Source organism: Capricornis sumatraensis, chromosome 2, assembly GCF_032405125.1.
Source record: "Capricornis sumatraensis isolate serow.1 chromosome 2, serow.2, whole genome shotgun sequence".
NCBI classification, from domain to species: Eukaryota; Metazoa; Chordata; class Mammalia; order Artiodactyla; family Bovidae; genus Capricornis; species Capricornis sumatraensis.
This window is the reverse complement of record NC_091070.1, coordinates 170,786,838-170,813,139: the sequence shown is the minus strand read 5'-3', so window position 1 is coordinate 170,813,139 and position 26,302 is coordinate 170,786,838. Positions and strand designations below refer to the sequence as shown.

Sequence of the window (26,302 nt, the reverse complement as noted above, 5' to 3'; positions counted from 1 at the left end):
AGCATTTAATGATGTGGAGGATTAAATAAGAACATCCCACTTCGTTAAGCAATACTTTCTGAAGTGGCATGGATTCAGAGGTAGCCCTGAGAGCTTCTGGGAGATAAGCACTACATAAATACAAGGTAATAGTGGGATTAGAGTGGAGGAAGGGCCCGCCTCATCAGTGCAAAAAGAAAACCTGGATGGAAGAATGTTTAAAAATAAAATCAAGGACAGCTCTTCATCCTTTTCATTTACTCATATTCATATTTTTTCTGCTAAAGTGTATTTCTGATAGCAACATCTCTTTTCTCTTGGGTCTGGTTGTTTCATTCCTTTTAAAAATATTCCCCAATCATTGCTACCAAGTTACACCTTCTGGGTTCTAATAGGAGGCCTAAGTGACAGCTCATTAAATACATCCACTAAGAAATGAAGGATTGTTTCTTGCAGTTGACTAAACTGCCTCTAAACTTACAATCTTCCAAGGTTATAATGAACCCAGACTGATGAAACTTTAACAAGCTTTCAAGGTCCTTTCTGCTGTCCTCAAGCAAGTATCAGAACCTTCCATGAAAATTCAGTTGCGTTTCAAGAACAGGAGCAAGTCTCAAGCCTCTGTACAACTAAGGATTCTCTCTCTTACTTCCTTGACCAGTTGCTTATGACTTTCCTTCTCATTTCTTTTCAGATTTCTCAAGCAAGTATAATATGAACTGACAAACAGCAAGCCTATTGAGTAGTGAACCAGTCAGCTACTATATATTTGTAATACTTAGCATTCAGTGGATATATTAAATTTTCACTGGCATCTCTTTATCCCTGCCCAGGTCTACATAATAGGTGGATTTTAAAGACTGAATAAGTGTCAAAGTTCCTGTTCTTGTTGATGTGTTGGGCAGCCCCTCCTCTCTATCTATAAGACAAGCCCTGATGAACTCTGAACATCGTATCATACCTGGGTCACTGTAATTAACTTGCAGTTAGAATGCTAGAAAAAAAAGAGCATAAATTTGAGCTGTCCCAGGAAATCTGGATGCATGATTACCTTACTAATTGACCCCCACACGTCTATCCAATTGTCCTTCAAATTTTCCCTTCTCCTGGATATCAGAGTGATCTACTGTCACTAAATAGATCATGTGACTCTCCTGCTTAAAGTCTTCCAATGATCCCCAATATCCATGGGATAAGGTTCAGCGTTCCTCAGATGGTAAAAAAAAAAAAAAAAGTCTTATAGTCTCTAACTCCTACTATCTTTCAACTATTGCAATTTCTTGTATTACATCTAAAGGTATGGCAACTGAACTAATTGTAATGGTCCACACATGACCAACATGCTTAATCTCAAGGCCTATATAACTGTATGAGTCACATGGCATTGACCTCTTTCCTTGTATTCCTCTCTCTCAGTAGATAGGACAGTATCTTGCCGATCTTTATGCCCCACCCCCAATGTCTTGTCAGTGCTGACAGCTGTGCTGTGCTGTGCTTAGTTGCTCAGTCATGTCCGACTCTTTGTGACCCCATGGACTGTAGCCCACCAGGATCCTCTATCCATAGGGATTCTCCAGGCAAATATACTGGAGGGGTCGCCATGCCCTCCCCCAGGGCATCTGCTGAACCCAGGGATCAAACCCAGGTCTTCCACATTGCAGGTGGACTCTTTACCATCTGAGCCACCAGGGAAGTCCAAGAATGCTGGAGTGGGTAGCCTATCCCTTTTCCAGGGGATCTTCCTCAACTGGGAGCCAAACCGGGGTCTCCTGCATTGCAGGCAGATTCTTTATCAGCTGAACTACTAGGGAATCCCACTGACACCTAGTACATTGATCTGACTGGACACAGCCATGGAACAATTAGAGATTCCACATTCTGACCTTTGCTGAGACAAAAGCAGGCTGACCCCACCCAAAATCAGAAGCTTTCTACATTTACAGGAATTCAATAGGTACTAAAGCATGAAACGTGATTCATGGTGTCCTGTTAAACAAGACACCACCTTTGTTGATTAAGCCTTGATATTGATAAAAAGCCTGGCCATAGAGCGGCAGACAGTCTTCATGTTGACACTTGATTCAGGTCTTGTTGCACAGTCACTAAGTCAAGCCCAACTCTGCAACCCCATGGACTGCAGCCCGCTTGGCTCCTCTGTCCATGGGATGTCCCAGGCAAGAATACTGGAGTGGATTGTCATTTCTTTCTCCAGGGGATCTTCCCGACCCAGGGATTGAACCCATGTCTCCTGCACTGGCAGGCAAATTCTTTACCACTGAGCCACTAGGGAAGCCCTATTCAAGTCTTTAGGAGAGGAAATTCTGACTTGAGCCAGAGGAAGAGTGCTGCAGTGCTCACACCCTAATGTTTCAGGAAGCCACTGGTTGTGATGGAAACCTGTCTTCACTTTCCTCATTTAGTTCTGCTCTTTCCCTTCTCTTTCTCACTGGCTTTAACTTGTTCTCTCCTTCTCCCTCCTTTGCTCTTACTATGCATCTTCCTTGCCCTTTACCCCTGCCTGTTTTTCTTACTACTGTATGACCTATATCTCATGCAAATTCCTGACCTACTCTCAAACACCTTGGTCCTTCTGGACTTCTAGAGGAATCTGAGCTCCAGATTTTGAGGATGCTGAACTGACACTGGATCCTTTACTTCCTCGTCTCCCACAACAGAATGAATTCATTAAGTCTGTTAAGACCAGAAATTATCCAGCTGGATTTTGATTTTGGTGAGAAGGCCCCCAAATCGGACCCTCTTAGTAATAGTCTGCCCTGACTCCTAGAAGCATTTCTGGTTCTTCCTTTCTTCTAAGGTGTTGTTCTACAATGCCAGCTGCAAAGATATTTTGATTGTTGAATTGACTTTTTGTATACTGTTTTTAAGTTCCTTTTAGTTATGTAGTTACCAAACGGCAGTGCTAATTTTAAGCAAAAGCATTGTTTAAAGGAAAATGTTGCCTAAAATAAATCAAGCCTACCATGAAATATGTTGAATTACCACATATTAAAATCATGCTGATATTTTTCCCTTTTCATTCTCAAATCTTAGTCTACTGATGAGAAAAACTAACAGTAAAAATACCAAGGTAATGCACTGGCTAGAAGAAATTTTTGAAGTATTTTAAATTTTAAAAATATTACTTAAATTAACTCAAACAGAAGAAATGTGCAATTTCCCCACAAAGCTAATATTTGTTAGGCTTTATTTGTTACTGGAGAAAAGGGATCTATACCTGAAAGGCATAACTGTCATCTGCAATATTTACCTAAGCTAAAAAGTATAACTAAAACTTACTTTTTGCATGGATTTAAGCAATACCCACTTATGAACACACTGCTAATAAACATGTGACTAAATGTAAATAAAATCAAACACCTGTTCTCAACAAGCTTCATAACCTGGGAGTAGAAGTAAGAATAAAGGTACATGAATATTTACGTTAAGCAGAAAATATTAAGGAACATAGGAAAAGTAACAAAGTCCTTTTGAAGGGAAGAAGAGATGGAATCCTATTACTGTGTAGAGAAATACAGTATAGAGCATAAAGTCTTTGAGAAGAACAGGGAAAGATAGGTGGAGAAATACATTCTTCTTATCTGTTATGCATTCTCAGGCAATTCATAGAATATCTGGCATAAACTAATTTTTAAAAAGTATATACCTGAGATGGGGAAGTAGTAGACCAACAACTTGAGGGTATAGAAAATAGTTCAGCTTGGCTTGGCTAGGAGCAGAGAGAAAGCTGGAAAAGGGCCAAAATCAGAAGCCCTTAAAAGCTAGTACACTAGGCATGCCCCTTTATTCTGATGTTTTGACATCTGGGTCCTTGCTGACCCTGGGATATACCTCACCCAAGACTAACCAGTTCCTAGACATATTAAGGGCTTCCCTGGTCGCTAAGAATCCGCCTGCCCAATGCAGGAGACGCAAGTGACTCTGGTTCAATATCTGAGTCAGGAAGATCCCCCAGAGAAGGAAATGGCAACCCACTCCAGTATTCTTGCCTAGGAAATCCCACGGAAAGAGGAGCATGGCAGGCTACCGTCCATGGGGTCACAAGAGCTGGACACAACTTTGTGACTAAACCACCAGACATAATAAATGGCTTGCCTAGGACAACATTTATCATATACAAACTAACCAACTGAGAACCCATATCCACCCTCCCCCAGTCTCTAACAAACTGGACCCATATTCCCCTATCCTTACCAAGCACCAGACAACTGAGGACAGCCCAACACAGAAGCCTGCCAAAATCATTCATACCATCCTGTCCTAAGCCTGCTTACCCTCTGTTGCCTGATCCTTCCTCAGAAACCACAACAGATGCTCTTTCCCACCTTTTCCTCCCACCCTCATTCCTAACAGTCCTGGTGCTTCCCTGGGTGACCCTACAAGGCCTGGTGTGATGGTTAATTTTATCTATCAACTTTGCTGAGCCACAGTGCCAGATATGTGGTCAAACAATATTCTAGGTGGAAGCCTGACTAAAATAAATAGGCATGTCCCTTCCTCTTGAGAACTGTAAGTGACAAACTTAAAGGCAAGTATCCTGATCTATAGGTCTCAACATAGGTGAAGAATAATGCGACATTTTAAAGCAGGCAGACTACCTCACTTTCAGTAGGAAAGTGGAAGCTAGTGAAAGGTTTTAAGCAGGGGAGAAAAAATTGGGGAGCTATTCTACACAGTTTAATTTTAACACCATTATTCAGAATCTACTACTACTGAGATGGACTCTGCTTACACTCCTCTCCCATTCCTGCCTTTAACTCTCTGCTCCCTGCTCTGCTAACTCCCTCCCTCTCTGCTAACTTCCTACCTACCTTTCAGGCATCTGTAATTGTATAGTGCTTATCTGAAGTCTTGGAGAAGGAAATGGCAACCCACTCCAGTACTCTTGCCTGGAGAATCCCATGGAGGCAGGAGCCTGGTAGGCTACAGTCCTTGGGGTCGCAAAGAGTCGGACACAACTGAGTGAGTTCACTTTCACTTCACTATCTGAAGTCTAGAAGGTAGACAGGGGACCTCAGGCAAATAGGAGAAAGCCCCAGACTAGTTCAAGCCTGGAGAAACTCTTTGCCCTCTCTTTCATAAAACATATAAGAAATTAATGCAAACTAGGTTTCATTTTTTAAATTGATAAACATAATATTTAAGTAGGTTCTTATTTGGGCTTCCCTGGTGGCTTGAGTGGTAAAGAACCCACCTGCAATGTAGAAGATGCGGGTTCGATCTTTGGGTTGGGAAGATCCCCTGGAGCAGGAAATGGAAACCCACTCCACTATTATTGCCTTGAGAATCCCATGGATAGAGGAGGTTGGCAGACTATAGTCCATAGGGTTGCAAAGAGTCGGACACAACTGAAGCAACTTAGCACGCATACAAGTTCTTATTTGAAAGCCTTTATTTTCACATCTATAAACACTGTTGACACCTATAAACAGTATATACGACATCCATATTTTCAGTAGGCGGCTATGTAGAATAGGTGATAGGCAGTCCTGAGTGGAAACACAAAAATCTGCAGATTGGTGAGGTAAAACTCAGAGTAAAATCTAACTCACTGCAGAGATTCCATTAAAGCATTATAAGCTCTGCAGGTATTATATATTCACATTATAAAGCAACAGGGTACAGGAGCAATGTGCTGGGCTGTGAAATTTACACCATGTCATTTGGCTTCCTGGATCATGGCCTAGAGACAGAGGCCAAAGAAGCCAGGGATCCTGTTCTGCATACGCACAGGGGAACAGGGGACAGGCCACCAGCAAGCCGTATTTCTTTGGCTCTTTCTTTTAAGAGCATTTTCTTTGTGATGGTAGTCATGAAAGTATGAATTTAATGTGTAAATTAATCATGAGAGCCACCTTTCTTTAGATGAGTCTTTTCTAGATCAAATGTAAAATAAACCCAAATATTTACATGAAAGCACACGATTTACCCCACTGTGCCAATTTCATTCTTAAACCCAGGACCTAGGAGCTAGTGACAGATCCAAGAGACATCTAGAAAACTACTGAAGCCGCCTGAGAAGATGAGCACATTTTGAGAAGTAAGACAAGTGTCAAGGGTCTAAGCCTATGGTGATGTCCAGGTTTAGGGTTGAAGATGAAAGAGATACAGAGGAGCAAGACAATAGGTGAAAGGAGAGAGCAAAGAACCATGAAAGTAGAGTGCCACGAGGCAAGAGAGAGAAGCTTCAAGAAGGAGGCAGTAATAACGTAAGACACTACTATCAAAGGAAAATCATGGTAAATAGAAAATATAAACTAAGACAGTAGAAATAAGTCTAAACATACCACAAAATAAATCAGTAATTAAACTCACTAATGAAATGGATAGATTCTCAGTTGAAATAAACAGAAAGCACACATATGCTACATGAACATATTTAAAGTCTAAAGCTTTAAAGACATTGAAGAGTGAAAGTAAAAGTAAATATATATATTCATATATATAAAAATAATCTTTCTGTGACTGTGGTTTTCATAGATGGGAAAAAAGTTGAAACAGTGACAGATTTTATTTTCTTGGACTCCAAAATCACTGCAGACAGTGACTGCAGCCTTGAAATTAAAAGATGTTTGGCTCCTTGGAAGCAAAGCTATGACAAATGCAGACAGCATATTAAAGAGCAGAGATATGACTTTGTTGACAAAGATCTGCCTAGGCAAAGCTATGGTTTTTCCAGATCTGAGAGTTGGACCATAAAGAAGGCTGAGTGGCCAAAGAATTGATGCTTTTGAACTGCGGTGCTTGAGAAGACTCTTGAGAGTCCTTTGGACTACAAGGAGATCCAATCGGTCAATCCTAAAGGAAATAAGTCCTGAATATTCATTGGTAAGACTGATGCTAAAGCTGAAGCTCCAATACTTTGGCCACCAGTTACAAGGAGCTGACTCATTGGAAAAGATCCTGATGTTGGGAAAGATTGAGTGCAGGAGGAGAAGCGGGCAACAGAGAATGAGATGGTTGGATGGCATCACTGACACAGTGGACATGAGTCTGAGCAGACTCCGGGAGATAGTGGATGACAGGGAAGCCTTGTGTGTTGCAGTTCATGGGGTCTCAAAGAGTCAGACACAACTTAGCAACTGAACAACAATATATAATCTAAAGAAAATAAGGAGAAATACTATTAGACAAAGTAGATTTTGAGGCCAAAAGTAATAATAAAGAGGATCTTTTTTTAATAATAAAGAATATTTTTACCGGTAAGATAAAGTATCCTAAATCTGAGGGCATATAACCAAGTATTCTCAATATTTACAAAACAGAACTCAATTAATTACAGGAAGAAACAGACAAATCCACAAATACAGAGAATTAATTCTGACTAGAACTCAAGAACTAAGAGACCACACAGATAAAAAGAATAATAAAGATGTAAAATTACGAGTAACACAATTGGACATTTCTTACCTATTGGAAGAATTCTGCTCCCAACAATTAAAGAATCACATTCTTTACAAAAATTGAGCCTATTTTAGCCCACAAAGCAGATCTCCACAAGTACCAAAGGATCAAAATCATACACAACAAGATGCTTTTTAAGAGTAGCATTCAGTAAACAAAAGGAGTTCTAGGATTTAAAATATGGCAGGAAAAGAAACATGCCAATAACCCACAGATATAGAGAACGGACTTGTGGTTGCCGAGGGGAAGGGGGTTGGGGAAGGAAAGACTGACAGTCTGGGATTAGCAGATGCAGACTATTATATACAAGACTGATAAACAACAAGGTCCTAATGTCTAGCGTGCACGTGTGCTCAGTGTTGTGCAACTCTTCACAACCCTATGGACTACAGGCCACCAAGCTCCTCTGTCCATGGAATTATCCAGGCAAGAATACTGGAATGGGCTGCTATTTCCTTCTCCAGAGGATCTTTCTGACCCAGAGATTGAACCCACATCTCCTGCGTCTCCTGCATTGGCAGGTGGTTCTTTTACCACTGAGCCATCTGGGAAGTCCAATATACAGCACAGGGAACTGGATGCAATATCCTGTGAAAAATCATAATGGAAAAGGATATGAAAAAGGATATATAACTGAGTCACTCTACTGTACAGTGGAAATTTAACAGAACATTCTAAATCAACTATACTTCAATAAAACTTTAAAAAAGAAAAATGTCAATAGAATGTGTGTAAGATAAAATTGAAGAAATCTCCCAGCAAGTAGAACAAAGAGGTAAAGAAGCAGAAAATATGAGAGAAAAGCTAAGAATATTAGAGCATCAGTCTAGTAGCACCAACATTCTCAAATAAGATTTCCAAACAGAGAGAACAGAAGTTAAAAAAAAGAAAAAAAAAAAAAAGACCAAGTCAGACTGAAGCCTTGTGAACTCGAGAGCCAGACACACCAAGGTCTGTCAGAGCCAGGATGCCTGCTGACATCCGCTGTGTTCCTAACCTGAAGTAGAATGCCCAGGGGAAGCTGGCTCAGAAGCTTATCTATCTATGCTTCACTGGTCATGACCACAGGATGGAGAATTTGCTGCTCTCTCCTCTGTTCACAGCTACAGAAGCCCATTTGCCTGAGTATATTCCTGCTGGACATCCAGCATCTGGCTCACATGAGGACTTCACTGCTGCTGCTGCTGCTAAGTCACTTCAGTCATGTCCGACTCTGTGCGACCCCATAGATGGCAGCCCAACAGGCTCTTCTGTCCCTGGGATTCTCCAAGCAAGAATACTGGAGTGGGTTGCCATTTCCTTCTCCAGTGCACGGATGTGAAAAGTTAAGGCGAAGTCACTCAGTCATGTCTGACTCTTAGTGACCCCATGGACTGTAGCTTACCAGGCTCCTCCATCCACTAGATGCCCTGATTCTGGTGAGCCCCATTTTTCTAAGAAAATTAAAAGACACTTGCTCCTTGGAAGAAAAGCTAGGACAAACCTAGACAGCATATTAAAAAGCAGAGACATTACTTCATTGACAGAGGTCCATAATAGTCAATGCCATGGCTTTTCCAGTGGTCATGTATGGATGTGAGAGTTGGACTGTAAAGAAAGCTGAGTGCCAAAGAATTGATGCTTTTGAACTGCAGTGTTGGAGAAGACTCTTGAGAGTCCCTTGAACTGCAAGAAGATCAAACCAGTCAATCCTAAAGGAAATTAGTCCTGAATATTCATTGGAAGGACTGATGCTGAAGCTCCAATACTTTGGCCACCTGATGCAAAGAACTGACTCACTGGAAAAGACCATGATGCTGGGAAAGATTGAAGGCAGGAGGAGAAGGGGATGACAAAGGATGAGATGGTTGGATGGCATCACTGATTCCATGGACATGAGTTTTAGCAAGCTCTGGGAGTTGGTGATGGACAGGGAAACCTGGCATGCTGAAGTCCATGGGGTTGCAAAAGAGTTGGACACGACTGAGTGACTGAACTGAACTGATTTTTTTAGGAACACTCATGACCTGACTTCTCTTACTTCCCCACCAGGAGCTCTTAAAACTGTAAGGAACCAAACCTAGATGGTGACCTAAAGCTCCATTCAGTTTATTTTCTCCTGGAAATATTAGCCTTTCATTACGATGCTAAGTGTGAGCTTTTTTCTGAAGTTTTATGCATATAAATAATAGAACTCCAAAGAAAAGCAGGGACTCAGTTAATACATTTGTCAGTATACTGGTTGCTCTGAGAATGAGTCAGGGATGTAACAAGGTAGGAAGTAGGGGGCTTATCATATGACAAAAGTCTGCTACTTTGTTGAGAAGTAATGGTATATACACAGGTTTTTAATTGTTGTTTAACCTGAACATAAAGATTTTACATATTCTTATGGTTTATATGATATTTAAACATGTTTTAGAAAAGTAGGACTGGGTAGACTTCATCTCAGTAATATATATTTTTAACATTAGAAAATCAAATTTGCCTCCTTATTGGACGATGAGGAAATTACAGTTCTTGCAAATGGAGGCCACAGCCTTTGAGAGAGCATGTTTGTTGGCCTGGTGGAGACAAATGCCAGCATTCAAAGAATACACAGTAAATTTGTGGATTAGTAGATTCTAATATCATGGCCCCAAATATTCACTACCCCCCTCTTTATAAGAGGATGATACCTCCACTCTATGTCAGGCTTTAGTTACGAAATTCAAGTGTAAGTGACAAGTATCACTCCTGAATGGAATCTACAAAGCATTCCATGACTCTGTTTGTCCAGGAGGCAAACACCCCCAGGCAGGAATGATTCATCCAGTCTGGGTCTCAGAATTGCCACTGAACACCAACAGACAATAATGATAAAAAGAAGTTGCTGCTGTAATCTGAGCCACCTGGGGTTGCTTGTTAGAAAGAAGCTATAGTAAACTAGACTTCAGAACTCTGCAGTAGGAAAGGAGACAACAGAAGTCTCAGGCCACAGAATGTGAGGAAAGGATTTAGTTACTCTATATAAGGCCTGGGTATATTGAGAGATAGATGGCTATTAGAGGAAGAATAAACATCCAAATAGGAGAGAAGAACGACAGGCCGTGCAAAGTGCCATGTAATGGGAAAAATATGCTCAAGGAACAGGGCTGGGGAAGAAAGGGGAGGGAACCTCAAGGATGAAGGATATAATGCTCTGTCAGAGACCGCATCAAAGACAGAGAATTGGTGAAAGGTGGATTGAAAGAAGGAAATCTAAGCAAGCAAGAGGAAAGTGAAAGTGAAATCACTCAGTCGTGTCCGACTGTTTGCGACCCCATGGACTGTAGCCCGCGCCAGGCTCCTCAGTCCATGGAATTTTCCAGCAAGGGTACTGGAGTGGGTTGCCATTTCCTTTTCCAGAGGATCTTCCCAACCTAGGGATCAAACCTGGGTCTCCTGCACTGCAGACAGACGATTTACCGTCTGAGCCACTAGGGAAGCAAGAGGAAGATAGTCTCAATTTTTAGAGAAGGTTATTGGTGAGAATAGCTGCTAGGAGAGAGATGTGGATGGGGGTAAATGAAGCACTTGAACTAGGCTGGTTTTGAAGAGCCAGCATGCTATCAATGTGCAGTGTTGGAACTTCACTCCCTGATTCTCCAACAGTGAAATGTTGACCCAGCCAGTTGCCAATAACCACAGAAATTGCATATAACAGCTTATTGCTTGTGTATTTACACTATAAAGTAAGAGATTTTTGACCTTCATACTAGTCTGTATCTGTAAAAGTGTAAATGCACTTAGAGCTACATTCTTTATCAGTATTTTGAAGAATGATTACAACAAAACAATATATTTTAAGAACATGGAAAGGAAAATATTTATAAATATTATACAGTAATTTGCCAAAACTTATTAAAAGTGAGTTTTCATAATTATTTTATATGGTACATTGTGGTTTTCAATATGTTACTGAATATTCACAAATTAGATGTTAAAATACTTTCTGACATGATTGAATGGCAAATTGAAGGACATAAATGATTCGGAAATGGGTATAGTACAAACTAAATTTGAGTATACGATTTACTTAATTTTTTGTCAATTATGCTAAATTATTCAATTGGATTACTTAAATATTTGGTTTCAGATTCATTTACGTTTACAATTACTATATTTACAAAATTATTATATTTTTTATGCGAGTCATTTGGCATTCAATTTCCCTAGATTCTGTTATTGCACATCCAGAGATCTAATAGTGCAATGTAATCGGTGCTAAATTAATGAAAGAAAAGTTGATTCCATAATCACCTTAGTAAAGACAGGTTCTAAGCCATTTGGAGCAGTGGTTGGACGAAATCTTCTCCTTCTCCATGTTTCAGGTCTATTTTCTCTTGTGATTTTTCCACTGGTGGGAGGAAGTGGAGGAGGAATAGGCATAATGTAATGGTTAATGCTTGGAAATTGGTATCGATTCATTCCCTGTGAATTGTCCACGGAGTTCCTGAACTTCATCATTGCCTTCTTGCCCTATAATTAGATTTCATGACATAAGAATGAGTGAAATAGATTTGGGGACCCAACATAACTCAGAATTACAGACAAGACTATGATTGACATTGCAAGCAAACACAACTGATATTAACAGGCAAACAAAGTGAAAGTGAAGTTGCTCACTCTTGTCCGATGCTTTGCAACCCCATGAACCCCTGCCAGGCTCTTCCATCCACAGGATTTTCCAGGCAAGAATACTGGAGTAGGTTGCTGTTTCCTTCTCCAGGGGATCTTCCTGACCCAGGAATCAAACATGGGTCTCCTGCACTGCAGGCTGACTCTTTACCATCTGAGCCACCCGGGGAGCCCCACGTAATAGCCCTGTAAAGATCTCTTTAAAAAAATTAAAGATACCAAAGATGGGCTCAATAAAGGACAGAAATGTTATGGACCTAAGAGAAGCAGAACATATTAAGAAGAGGTGGCAAGTATACACAGAAACTTTACAAAAAAAGATCTTCGCAACCCAGATAATCATAATGGTGTGATCACTCACTAGAGCCAGACATCCTGGAATGTGAAGTCAAGTGGGCCTTAGGAAGTATCACTATGAACAAAGCTAGTGGAGGTGATGGAATTCCAGTTGAGCTTTTTTAAATCCTAAAAGATGATGCTGTGAAAGTGCTACACTAAATATGTCAGCAAATTCAGAAAACTCAGTAGTGGCCACAGGACTGGAAAAGGTCAGTTTTCATTCCAATTCCTAAGAAAGGCAATACCAAAGAATGCTCAGACTACCACACAACTGCACTCATCTCACACACTAGTAAAGTATTGCTCAAAATTCTCCAAGCCAGGCTTCAGCAATACATGAACCATGTAACTTCCAGATGTTCAAGCTGGTTTTCCAAAAGTCAAAGGAACCAGAGATCAAATTGCCAACATCCGCTGAATCATGGAAAAAGCAAGAGAGTTCCAGAAAAACATCTATTCTGCTTTATTGACTATGCCAAAGCCTTTGACTGTGTGGATCACAATCAACTGTGGAGAATTCTGAAAGAGTTGGGAATACCAGACCATCTGACCTGCCTCTTGAGAAACCTGTATGCAGATCAGGAAGCAACAATTAGAACTGGACATGGAACAACAGACTGGTTCTAAATAGGAAAAGGAGTACGTCAAGGCTGTATATTGTCACCCTGCTTATTTAGCTTATATGCAGAGCACATCATGAGAAATGCTGGGCTGGAAGAAGCACAAGCTGGAATCAAGATTGCCAGGAGAAATATCAATCACCTCAGATATGCAGATGACACCACCCATATGGCAGAAAGTGAAGAACTAAAGAGCCTCTTGATGAAAGTGAAAGAGGAGAGTGAAAAAGGTGGGTTAAAGCTCAACATTTAGAAAACGAAGATCATGGCATCCGGTCCCATCACTTCATGGCAAATAGATGGGGAAACAGTGGAAACAGTGGCTGACTTTATTTTTCTGGGCTCCGAAATCACTGCAGATGGTGACTGCAGCCATGAAATTAAAAGATGCTTACTCCTTGGAAGGAAAGTTATGACCAACATACACAGCATAAAAGCAGAGACATTACTTTGTCAACAAAGATCCGTCTAGTCAAGGCTATGGTTTTGCCAATAGTCATCTATGGATGTGAGAATTGGACTATAAAGAAAGCTGAGTGCCAAAGAATTGATGCTTTTGAACTGTGGTGTTGGAGAAGACTCTTGAGAGTCCCTTGGACTGCAAGGAGATCCAACCAGTCCATCCTCAAGGAGATCAGTTTTGGGTGTTCATTGGAAGGACTGATGTTGAAGCTGAAACTCCAGTACTTTGGCCACCTGATGCAAAGAGCTGACTCATTTGAAGACCCTGATATTGGGAAAGATTGAAGGCAGGGGGAGAAGGGGACAACAGAGGATGGGACTGTTGGATGGCATCGCCGACTCAATGGACATGAGTTTGGGTGGACTCTGGGAGTTGGTGATGGACAGGGAGGCCTGGCGTGCTGTGGTTCATGGGGTGGCAAAGAGTTGGACATGTCTGAATGATTGAACTGAATCACATTTCATGACATACAAATGCATGAAGTAGAAGTGGTAACCTAACACAACTCAAAATTACAGGCATTGACATTAAATGCAAACACAACTGATATTAATAGGCAAACTTAGGACCCCCCAATCTGTTGAAAAATGGCATTTTGCAGTATCCATAGCAAATCAAATTTTCATGGATTTCTAAACTTATTTAAGTATATATTTTAAACCAAACATACAATCATGGCATTTTTATAGCACTTTGGGGATTTTTCCTCAGTGATTTATTAAATATACAGGGACCCAGTACAGTGAAACAATTTAAAATCAATAGGTTTGAAGTGTTGTACTTCAAGACAGGATTGGGTAGTCCACTCAATGATGGGGTATTTGCACTTTTTTTTTTACATTGATTTCACCCATCCAGGTGTTACAACATTCCTTGATAATGTAGTTTCAAGTAATCAAAAACCTTGACTCTGACCCAGTCTTTATTCAAGTTATTTTCTCCTAGAAATTTAACTTGTAAGAATAAATTTTACCCAGTTAACTGCACAAGTACATTTATGTAAGTGTGTATAAGGATACACACAGAGGTATACTCACAAATATGTCTAAAAAATTTAATTGATCAGCTTGGGATTGACATGTACACACTGCAATATATAAAATAAAATGCTTTTCCATGACAAAAAGAGAAAAAAAATTTAGTTGAACTACCAAGTAGATCAGTAACAGGAGAGTTAAATAAAATTTGCTTTGTTATAAAAGATTCTCATCAAGCTTTAAAAAGAATACTGTTAATCTATTCTTTCAGAGTCCTGACATAAAAAGCTCCATGAAGCATGGTCATACATTTCACTTAAATAATTTATATGTGGATTTTGATAAAATCAGGGATGACTGGAAGACTCTGAACACAGGGTTGCCTTTAAGGATTTGGATTATTTGTGGGGGTGGAGCATATAAATCTAGTCAACTTTTAAAAGTACCTTAATGACTAAAAAGTACCTAATGTATAATCAAAAATTTTAGTTTCACGTGTATTTGACCCTCTGAATTTTCACATATTGATAATTTTTGTATATCTGAGGTAGTTTTCCAACTTTAGATTATCTTTAATCATTTAAATCTGTCTTATACCAATTTATTTAGTATTGTTTTAAATTTATTTTCAGCTGATTTATCTTTTATTTTGAGATGCTTAAATTGTAAAAAGTTATTTTTAAGAAAGAGAAGTCATTCCCAAACATTCTCATTGCTATTAAACAAAAGCAGATTAAATAAAGGCATGGGTACTCCAAATTTTGATTGAAATAAACATTTATATGAACAGCAGGTATTTAGATAGATATTCACCAAGGGGCTTAGAATTATTAGATGGCTTGATGTTGCAGGTATTATTTATGCTCTCATTTTTCTTTTCTTACATTTTCCAATTTTTCTGTGCTGGTGTGCACTGACATTGTAATAACAAATATAAATTAAAGAAGTGAAAATAAGATAATAAAACAATAAAATCAATGAATTCAGAACTTTTTGGTCTTGGGAGGCTCTACTTTTAATTTCTAAGTAGTCATCCATCATTGGCATGCCTTATTTGGTAATGAAGTTTAGTAAATTTTTTAAAAATTAAACTTCTGCTCCATACCTTGCTTTTTTTTCTAGCCCAAAGAATCTTGGACATCTCCCTATGGCAGTATAAATAATTTACCTTATTTTTAAATATTATTTAATATGCTATAACATTTTTAAACAATAAATTCTTAGGTGTCTTCCAAACGTTCACTATTGGAAATATTATAATTCTAAAATTCCTGAATCTATTTCTCTTCACATGCATGTATGTTCCTAGGATAAATTCCAATATGCTAAAATGCTTGAGCATGTTCATTTAAAATGTTGATAAATATTCCCATACTGCCTTCACAGATAGTTGTACCAATTTCTGTTCCTATCAATCAATAGTGTATAAGAAACTCATTCCAAGTATAATCATTTTTAGTCATGTCATTAATTTACTCAACAGCATCTCAACCAATCTGTTTTGACCAAATTGCTTTTGCCTAACTCAAAGATCCTCACTCCTAACACTTGGAAAACTCAACTTACTTAAGTATGTCACACCTTCAAACAATTCCACCATACATATCTTTTACTATTTAGTGGGTGCTTACTACATACTCAGCAGTCATGCAAACTATTATTCTTTAGGAATTTCTTGTTTGATTTTATATTAAGTAATTTTCATCATCAATGCCATTGAAAGAATTACATGTCTTTCTTGGCAGTATATTTTGACTGTCTACATCACAGTATAAACTCCAAAAAGTCAGAGAACATTGTCTGCTTTTATAATTGATATATTACTAATGCCTAGAGCAGGACCCAGTCAAAAGTAAATGCCCAATTAAATTCCACTGGATAAAAAATGTTAAGTTTAGCTGGTTGAAATTAACATGGAATTGATCTCAACCTTGTCAGCACGTATAAGCTACCATTTTTTAATTAATTTATTTTTTAACTGAAGGATAACTTCTTTACATAATTTTGTTGTTTACTGTCAAACCTCAAACATGAATCATAAGCTACCATTGAATGTCAATCCCTTACTCATTCACATCCCAAAACTTGGAAATGGTAAAATAAAAGGCCCTGTAAAGATTTAATTAATAAATCTACCCAGTGCCTCTGAGCAGATTTGGAAAATCACCTAAAAGAAAATCATTTACCAGTCAGAAGAAATTGAATATTACCTGATTGATAATGGCCACATATCTAACAGAAAGTGGGTCCAATCAAGTAGAGTTAATAGACAATAGGAACTTAGAAAACAATATAATCACCTTGGCAAACATGGAGAGTGCCCATCTGAGTACTATCTAAGGGAGAGGAAAGGCCACCCATTGGACTTTGAATATTTCCAGTCCTAAAGGCAAAGTTATCCCTGGAGGATTCAGAGGGCTTTAGCCAAAGACCTTTGAGCTTTCTGGTACCTTTGGCAAGCCCATTCCTAAGATGAGACAGATGCATTGGGCTAAGACAGCCTGATACCATTAACATTCCATTCTACCATATCCCCTCATTCTGATTCTGTACTCACTAGGCAACCTTCTCATTGTTCTCTGGCTTCCCATCTAGGTCTGCCTACAAGGGGAAAATGTACTGTTTCTACAAGCTTTGATTTATTTGACATCTGGTGAATTAATGGCCCCTAATTATGATTTGATTCCCTATTTTGATTTACAATAGTGACAAAAATGGGCTTGTCACATCTTAGTTTAGTTAGCTTGAGACAATATCTCAGGACCTGACCATTCCTGGACACTATCTTGAAATGGGAAATCTCTGGACACTTAAAGTGGAGATCAGATCCAGAAAGTGTCAACCGAATTGGCTTATGACCCAATAACTTCTGCCCAGCTCTAAGTAGTATTCCCTAGACAAAATGCCACAACTTTTTAATTTATCCTTCTTTCCAATAATATACTATTAAATTAACTAAAGTAAGATTTGTGAAAAGTGCTTCACCAGCTAAAAAACACATTAGTTGGATTAAAATATTTATCATTTGGGTGTTATATTTATACTTTTAATATGAAAAATAATTTATTTAAATTAATTTCTTAGTGACAAGGTCATCTGTCAGCTTTAGGTAAAAACATCTTAACTTCATATGTCTTACGTTTCCTAATAATGACTGGAACTAAATTCACCCATTTGAGCATAATTACAATTGTACTCATAACACAGGTTCTTTCTTAAGCTGGCAAATGTTTCTTCTTGGTCTTAGAAATACAAACAATACCTTTTCTAATTATTAAATGTCCCAATTGTCCTTCCCTGTTAGAGTAACTCATGTTTTATGACTTCCCTACCTCCTTTATGTGCTTTGTTTAAAATAAGTGAAAATTACCTGAGACATAACCTTGAAAAAGAAGCATAGTCAAGCTTCTGAGTGTGATTAATTCAGGATTTTTTAAAGACAGACATTCTTTTCCTTCTATATCCAACCTTCTCCAGAGTCAAACTTGAAGCAATTTCATACACTGATGGTAAAGTAAGTCAGCATGCAAATGCAAGCCTATTCTTGGAAATTTTCATTTTCTAGGTTTCATGCATTTTAAAATTTGGAAGCAGTCAACAGTGTGTCTATTCTGTTAGAAGTCATATCTAGCCATAAAAAGATCCTCTTGGTTTTTATACAACCTTTCAAGTTCTTGAGAGATCATCTTCTATTATTACAAGTCTATTCCTTACTATTTTTCCCAATAACACAGAAATTATAGGTCTTCCAATTAAAGTAAAATGTAATTAAACAGAAGTACAGAGCAAGTGTTTAATAAGTACAGAATATAAATTTCACTGATCAGATTAATTGAATCTAGCATCTTAAAAACTGGGAAGAAAAAGCATTTACCCCAATGGGAAATGGAGTTTCAGTTTCCAGCAATGAGGTTTTTGATCTGGATCTCAAAGTTATCTTTGGAACAGTTCGTACTGCAGGATTACTGGGAAGAGGCTGTAATCGAATTGGAGGCTGCATATTTCCGGGAGCAGTATATGGTCGAGGGGCTGTCTAGACAATTAGGGGAAAAAATTCCATTTAAATTAGTATCTTGACATGTTTCCAGAACCAATTAATAACTCAACAAATTGCCTAGAGTAATTAATGGTGCCTTTTTACTGAACAGATTAAACTTTAATTATGTCCTTCCATTATACATACCCTTATGACCCAATGTATTTGTTAAAACATATGGTGTGGAAGTCTTCTACATACCTAAATGCCACAATTGTAGAGTATTTTAGATAAAAATGTTCTCTGTTAGGTTCCTATATTTTATTTGTACTGTAAACTCACTTACAATACCTAGTTGATGCTAAACACAGAATGAAAGTTTTAGTCGCTCAGTCATGTCCGACTCTTTACGACCCCATGGACTGTAGCCCACCAGGCTCCTCTGCCCATGGAATTCTCCAGGCAAGAATACTGGAGTGGGTTGCCATGCCCTTCTCCAGGGATCTTCCCAACCCAGGGTTCGAACCCAGGTCTCCCACATTGCAGGCAGATTCTTTATCATTTGAGTCACCTGGGAAGCCCTTTGTTCAATTAAATGTTAAGTTGAATAATGTTCCGATTTTAGAGACCTAGAGCACATGATTAGAATAAACTCATTCTAGGTTTAAGCCTTAAGACTAGTGCTGAAGTAAAAGCAGACAATATGATTCAAAATGAGGGAAGGCGAATGCTTACCTCCAATGCATTACCATTTATTCAATCTCTTCCTTGAACTATTAGGAAAACAAAAATAAGAACTGGTAACTGGCAACTTTGGAAAACACTATCAAAATGTAGATGTTTGGAGATGTTTTCCAACTAGACAGTTTCCATTTGCTCCTCTTCTCTGCTTTCTCCTTTCTGCTCTGGCTGTTGGGAGTCATTTCTTAGTGGACCATACCAACTAACCTCAGGTTTCCAGTCGGATTTGGCCAGTGAAAGACACTGGCAAGAGATCAAAGACAGGAGGGAAGGAGACCGGGCTCCTAATGCTGCTGGACCCTCCTGCCAAGGTCACGATGGGCCAACTGGGTCCCTCCACCAAAGTCCACAGCTCTTCAGGAAGTCTTCTTCCAGAAACCGCCTGCTGGTTCTGGTCTCCAATACCTCCCTTTCCCCTTAGCCCTACATGATGTGGTTTCCTGCTGTGTTCACCCCAGCATGCTTTACATCCCTAGTTGGTTTTCCTTAACCCTGCCCGCATCTTTCTAAATAGTTTCTTTATTAAACTCATCCTAATTACCCTATTTGTGTGAGCCATCTGTTTCCTGCTGAGACCCTGACTGATGCATTTTCTAATCAAGAATGCACTGCAGAGAACACCAAAAGTGCCAGTTCAGAGCATTAGATGTGCCTTTGGGAGCACAGACAGAACACTGTAACCTTAGCATAAAGATCAGCAATGTTTCAAAAATGGAAAAAACAAAATGTTTGGCTCAGTTGTTCTATTACAATAAAATACTGGTAAATCTGTTAAGAATAATACATGCAAATTTGGGTAAGAGGGTGTGAGAAAGATAGTATGTAAATGATTCATAAAAAAGGTGTATTACATTGACTCTAAAGAACAGTGACTACAAATATTCAACTCTGGAAAAGTGTTGTATAAATAAATAAAAAATGGTGATAGGGCTGCTCCCATGAGCAAAAATTGATCTTAGTACCATCTTGACAAGCGTGTTATACATTGCCAAAGCTCTGCTTTTGTTAAGTCAGCACTTACTGAATTCCAACTCTAGTCACTGTGAGGAGATGAAACAGTAATTTGTAACATCTAATGGCAACACAAGACAATTAGTGTCAACTGAACCACACAAATACTATCAAAGAGAGAATAATAACAAAATACCTGGGAACTAACGAAATTAGAACTTAAAGTTATTTGGAATAAGCCAATGAGACAAGTATTAAAAGTGAAAGTTTCACAGAAGTAGTTACATTTTATCGAAATGAATGAGCAATAAAGGATAATGTTAAATAGAAAAGAGGGATGGTGAATTTGGACATCCAAGTAAGAAGAATCAGTTGTGAACCAAACGTGGGAAGGAGAGCAAAAGTAATATATATCAAGATCTGTTTTCCTTTCTTCATGTAATATAACATTTATTAGGGAATATGTGTGCTGTGCTTAGTCACTCGGTCATGTCCAACTCTGCTACCCCATGGACTGCAATCCATGGGGATTCTCCAGGTAAGAACACTGGAGTGGATTGCCATGCCCTCCTCCAAGGGATCTTCCCAGCCCAGGGATCGATCCCAGGTCTCCCACATTGCAGGCAAATTCTTTCCTGACTGATCCACCAGAGAAGCCCAAAAATACTGAGTGGGTAGCCTACTCCTTCTCCAGGGGATCTTCCCAACCTAGGAATCATACTGGGGACTCCTGAATTGCAGGCAGATTATTTACCAGCTGAGCTACCAAGGAAGCCCATTAGGGAAGATGGCTATAACAAATAAGAACTATATTTCCCAGCATCTTTTCCAATTCTATATAGACATTTGCCTCAGTTTTGTCCAATGAGATGTGAGCAGAAGTGATATATGAAACTTCCAGATCATGCTCTTAGAAAGAAAAAAACTGTCTTCACTTTCCCCTGTCCTCTTCTCTCAAGCTGAAATATCCACATGGTAATATACAGGGATGCCTGGCATGCTGCAGCCTATGGGGTCACAAAGGGTTGGACATGACTGAGCAACTGAACAACAAAAATATGCCATCGTGGCTTGAGTGGATGAAGACCACACACTAAATATAGCAGATCAGTGACCCAAAAGGAGTCTGAGCTTTTTATGACTGAGAAAGTAGAGACAGCACAGGACCTGAAACTTAAGATGGGGAGCATATCCTCACGTTAAAGTGGTTATCTTGGTCTCTGCACACAAACCTAGACAGGAAACCAAGTGGACTGACTAGAACAACATTTAGTTTAAAGAAATAGGACGTAAGCCTCTATGAGCCAAAAGGTGCAAGGTCTTAAAACCCACAAAGAGAAATCAAGCTAGATGTTTTCTGAGAAAGGGAATCAGATTATCCAAAAGAATTCTTTTGATCTCTGTGAAAGAAATATGCCTTAAGACTCACTCCTGTCTAAAAATCCAACCGAATAAAAATACACTGAACGCAGGATTTGGAAAGCAGGTTCCTATAAACTAAAACATGATCTATTTGCTGCTGTGCTCTAAATGTTACTTCCCCACATTTGCATTCAGTTAGATGAATGTGGCAGTCAAATGTTTAACTGATTACATGTATCTCTAAAAAACAAATCTGTACCATTCAACTAACAGCTGTGAGCTACAAACTGTTGTAGTTCACATCAGAAGCCACCTTAAATTTGCTACACTTTAAACTGTTCATAATGTATTTTCTGGGAATAAATATGGCACTGTAGCTTAACATTTTCAAAACGGTACCAGAATATGAATTGAAATTCACTACCTGGTGATTACTCAGCATAGCTGAGCATTTCTAATTCTTCTAAGAAAATCTCTGGGGGTGAATTTTCCAAGCATGTACAAAATTACTTGAATGACTCTCCACAGTTTTAATGGCATGGTGCAGCTAAAAGCTACATGCTATTTTGAAAGTCCAGGTGCAATTACTGATCAAGTGCAGAAGCTATTCACTGTATGCTTTCTTTACTCACTCAAGAAAGTTAAAAGAGAAAAATGAATGGCAGTATCCCCAAAGGATTATCTTCATCCCAATAGCACCTAGAGGTCAGGAGTCAAGTTTCGAGGGTATATAAGCAAGTCAGGAAAACAAAAAAGAAGGACTTGAATTGCTGTAAAATGCGAAGTACAATTCCAAGATCACAATAGGTATCCCTTCCAGGGCAGAAGCACCACAGGGGGTGATCAAGTGAGGGATCCTGGCTTACCAGACAGAAAGGCTGCTAAAGTGCTGGTGTCAGTGTTTCCTGTAATTTTTAAATTACTTTCTCACTCCTGCCACATTAAGATCTCCTGGATGTATCATAAACTACTTATTGAGGCTGTTCAGCTGGAAAATTGAAAAAAAAAGCCTTTGAAGGTTTTTTTCTCCCTAAAACAGGTGGGAAGATAGAAAACAGAACTTGATTATTTCTTTTGTTTCACCCAGGATAAGCTTTTGAAATTCTAGTGAATCTGCCACCCAATGAAAGAATATTTGTGTACATATACATTTAAATGAAGCCTGGAAATATGGTAACAACAAAGGAAAGACAGTTGCTTTTCATAACTTGAGCTGTTCATCGGTAAATGTCAAAATATATTTACCTTTGAAAAATGTCAAACCTTAACACTATATGTGATGAATCTACTTCAATAATCTACTTCAATTCACTGCAATACCTCTATAAATACTATGCAATCCAAAACATGTTCATGCTAACAAGGAAATATATTAGGCCACAAAAAGCAAGAATAAAGACATCATCAAAGTTATTTGTTGAAAGCTGAAACCATCAACTGCCAGCAAATATTTTGCAAATCTCTTCCTGTATTTATATTGTTTCAAGCTACCTATTCCTTTAAGCAAATACCACCCCTAGGTTGTAAATGAATTGAACTAGAATGAAATGTAGGGGTGTGTGATTTCTTTAAATAGAATTTTTGTGCGTTTAATTATTTTTCCTTTAGATTATGTACATATACTTCTGCTAAAAGAAGCTCAGATGTAAGTATCTGGTTCGTGTTCTGTAGCATATTGAATTTGCGTGCATAAAAACCCTTTACAGATAAGGTAAGAGTAGAGAGAATCGCAAGAACAGGATCCAGAAGTCAGAAAACACAGAACATGTATGGAACAACCAATGGCTCAATTGTGCTGCACTACAGTCCATAGGGTCACGAAGAGTCAGACACAACTGAAGTGACTTGGCACACTCGCACATAGGGTGCTAAAGGGTAATGGTGAGGAAAAATATTAAGATAGCTAAACTGATGTCATGTGCTTTGGAATCTTAAATGTCAGCTGCAAGAGTCTGGATTTCTCTATAGGCAACACAGAGCCAGTGAAGGTACTTGGGCATATAAGTAACAAATAATCTGCCCTTCAAGAAAACTAATCTAGTAGTAACAAAATGGATTTGAGAGCGGTGACATTGGATGAAGGTGGGACATTCAGTAGGCACAGAGTTGAATGGATATAAGACTATAAGGATGATACAACCATGTACCCAGAGAGCATTCTTTCTGAGAGTTATAAGAAATCATGAATTAATTATTGGCATGGTGCAAGTCAGCATGATTAATGTGACTCACCGGTGTTACTGGACTGGAATGCCCTTCATCAACCAGAACACTATGGCCACGGTTAGTCTTGGGGCCAACGGGGGGGCGGGGAGACAGGAGGGGTATATTATTTTCTATAGTCCATCTCGTGTGCTCTCCCTAGAATAAGAAAGTGATTTAATAAATCAATGCATAATTAGTCATCTAGGTTAAATTAATACCTGCCAGAGAAGAAGTGTTATATGACTAGAGAAGTTCTTTCCCGTGCTTTTCAAAAGTACTCCATCCGGGGACCATCATAATAACGAGGAGATGTTTCCACAGCTTTACTAGAGAGTTGGGTATGGTAGTGAAAGGCAAGAAATTGAGTATGCTTTACCAAAAGGAATAGCTGTGCTCATGGTAATAGCCACAGACGCAATGTATCCTTAGTTTTAGCATAATGTTTATTAATTTGCTTGAAGCAGATCACTAAAGAAGCACAATGTTCCTCACTACTCTGATCAGTAGACACTACCAGAAAGTATTACATTTCTGTCTTTAAAAAATTAAATAATGCCATAAGCAAAAGGTTACATATGACATAAGGGGGGCCTAAAATATAAGTCTTTTGCCAAGTGCAGCTACAGGTGAAAATTGTGATGAATAAAAACTGTACAAGGAGGAAATAAAGTGTCTATCAGGAATTTCTGCCAATGTTGCAACATGCCCATGTACCTGGTTAGTGTGTCTGGCAATTCCAGTAACCATTTTCTCCATCAACACTTCAGCAGATAAATTATAGAATCTATCATTCCTTGACAGAGAACACTATTGGCAAAGTTGACTTAACTACAAATCTTTCCACACCAACTTTTCTGATCCGGAGAAACTGACCTATTGCCTGTTATTCAACAAAACTTTTATAACAATAGTATGTTTTGACCAAGATAAAATAGACAGATTTGAGTTTATCAGGCAAGAGGGAAAATTACTGTTTCCTACTGCAAGTTATTCCACAGAAGCTTCACGAATATTCATCAGTTTGTGAAATGTGTCTGAAGTCCCACATTTGTAGCACTACACTGAAAATGAAGAACAACATGTGGGCTTGAATGACTCAACAAATTGAGTAAAACTGCCAACCTAAACTGAAACCTTTCAAACATGCCTAATTGAATCTCTCATCTCTTAATTTAAATTTATACATCCCCTAAGTTGACTGCAAACAAGAAATATCAAATGCAAAAGTAGAAAACAGGCATTTCCAAATGACTTCACCAAACCTCTAAATCTTATGTTTTGTTTGCTAATATAGATCTTTCCTACCATATATTTTCAAAGGTCACATTCACATGAAAAAGTACCATTGGATAATTCTTAAAATGCTCCATTTTTGATAACATTGAGAACATCACAGTCTATTTTTACCTTCTTATGACAAACAAATCTTTTGGCCTCTATCACAAATCAATCAAGAAAATACAGAAGCAAAATTTCAAACTTGGGGACATTTTCAAGTTTTTCTTTGAACTAATTGTGCCTTATATAATTTCTCTTGTACAGTAGCTCCTATTTTGTTATGATCTTCCAAAATAACAGTGGCCAAGATTCAAGTATGGTGGAACCATTTGATGTCAGTTATGAGTTACCCCAAAATAAAGTGACCCCAAAGAGCTTCAATAATAGTACCACTGACCTTCAAAATCATGAAATAATATTATGAAGTAAAATAGTTATGGAACTCCTTACCTTAAATCTCTGAATTCTCTCCTTCTTAGCTAAGGTCTCCAGTTTCTTTTTTATTTCAAGCTGATGGTAACGCTAAACAAAGAGGAAAGAGTGAAGGAAAGCATCATATCAATTATAGTAAAGAATTTTTGAGAGGAAAATAACCCCACTAGCTAACGGTATTCTCAATTACCCCTCTTGTCACTGAGATGGAGAAGAATCATGTGCATAAGTGTGCAAGTGGGAATATAAATTGGTACAACTCTTTGGAAAGCCAATTTCTAACATACACTAGGCAGTTAAAAGTGCTCCTACTGATAACCCATAAATTTCACTTCTAAACCTAGGGGAAAATCTAAATAATAATAAAAAAAATGTTTTATGAACAAAGATGCTGTCTGAAAGTTTGTTTGTTTGTTTTTCCCTCTTCAAAGCAAAAATTCAGAAGCACTATAAACCTTAAAGAGAATGGGTTAAGTTTGGGGCACATTCATATAAACAGGACAGAATGTAATTTTTAAAATAAGGTTCCAAAAGATTTGGCTTTAAAAATGGAAAGTGCGTGTAATGCTGATAAAAGTAGAATGCTGTACTGCTTGATGCAATTTTGTTGATCAAGCTCACATCGTGTGCCTGTCCCAATGTTGGGAGAGAGCTTTGTGAATATCATCTCTTCTTGAACAAGGCCAATTGCTAAGCAGTCTAGTTCTACAAATGAAGGAACTGAGGCAGAGGACCATGAACTTACCCCAGGTCACACATCTAGTCAATGGTAGAACTGTAATTTGAATCCTAGTCCTGGGCTTCCCTGGTGGCTCAGGTGGTAAAGAATCAGCCTGCAATGCTGGAGACCTGGATTCGATCCCCTGGAGAAGGGAAAGGCTACCCACCCCCTGGAGAATTCCATGGACTGTATAGTCCA

At 38.6% G+C, this 26,302-nt stretch overlaps 1 protein-coding gene across 1 annotated transcript in view; it reads right to left on the bottom strand.

Annotated features, from left to right (window-relative positions):
* ERICH3 (glutamate rich 3) overlaps positions 1-26,302 on the bottom strand; it is a 93,220-nt gene that overhangs the window by 55,537 nt on the left and 11,381 nt on the right. The window contains 4 exon segments of the mRNA XM_068961185.1: positions 11,662-11,880; positions 18,313-18,471; positions 23,701-23,829; positions 25,402-25,473. Of these exon segments, the coding sequence (XP_068817286.1) occupies positions 11,662-11,880; positions 18,313-18,471; positions 23,701-23,829; positions 25,402-25,473 (579 nt within the window).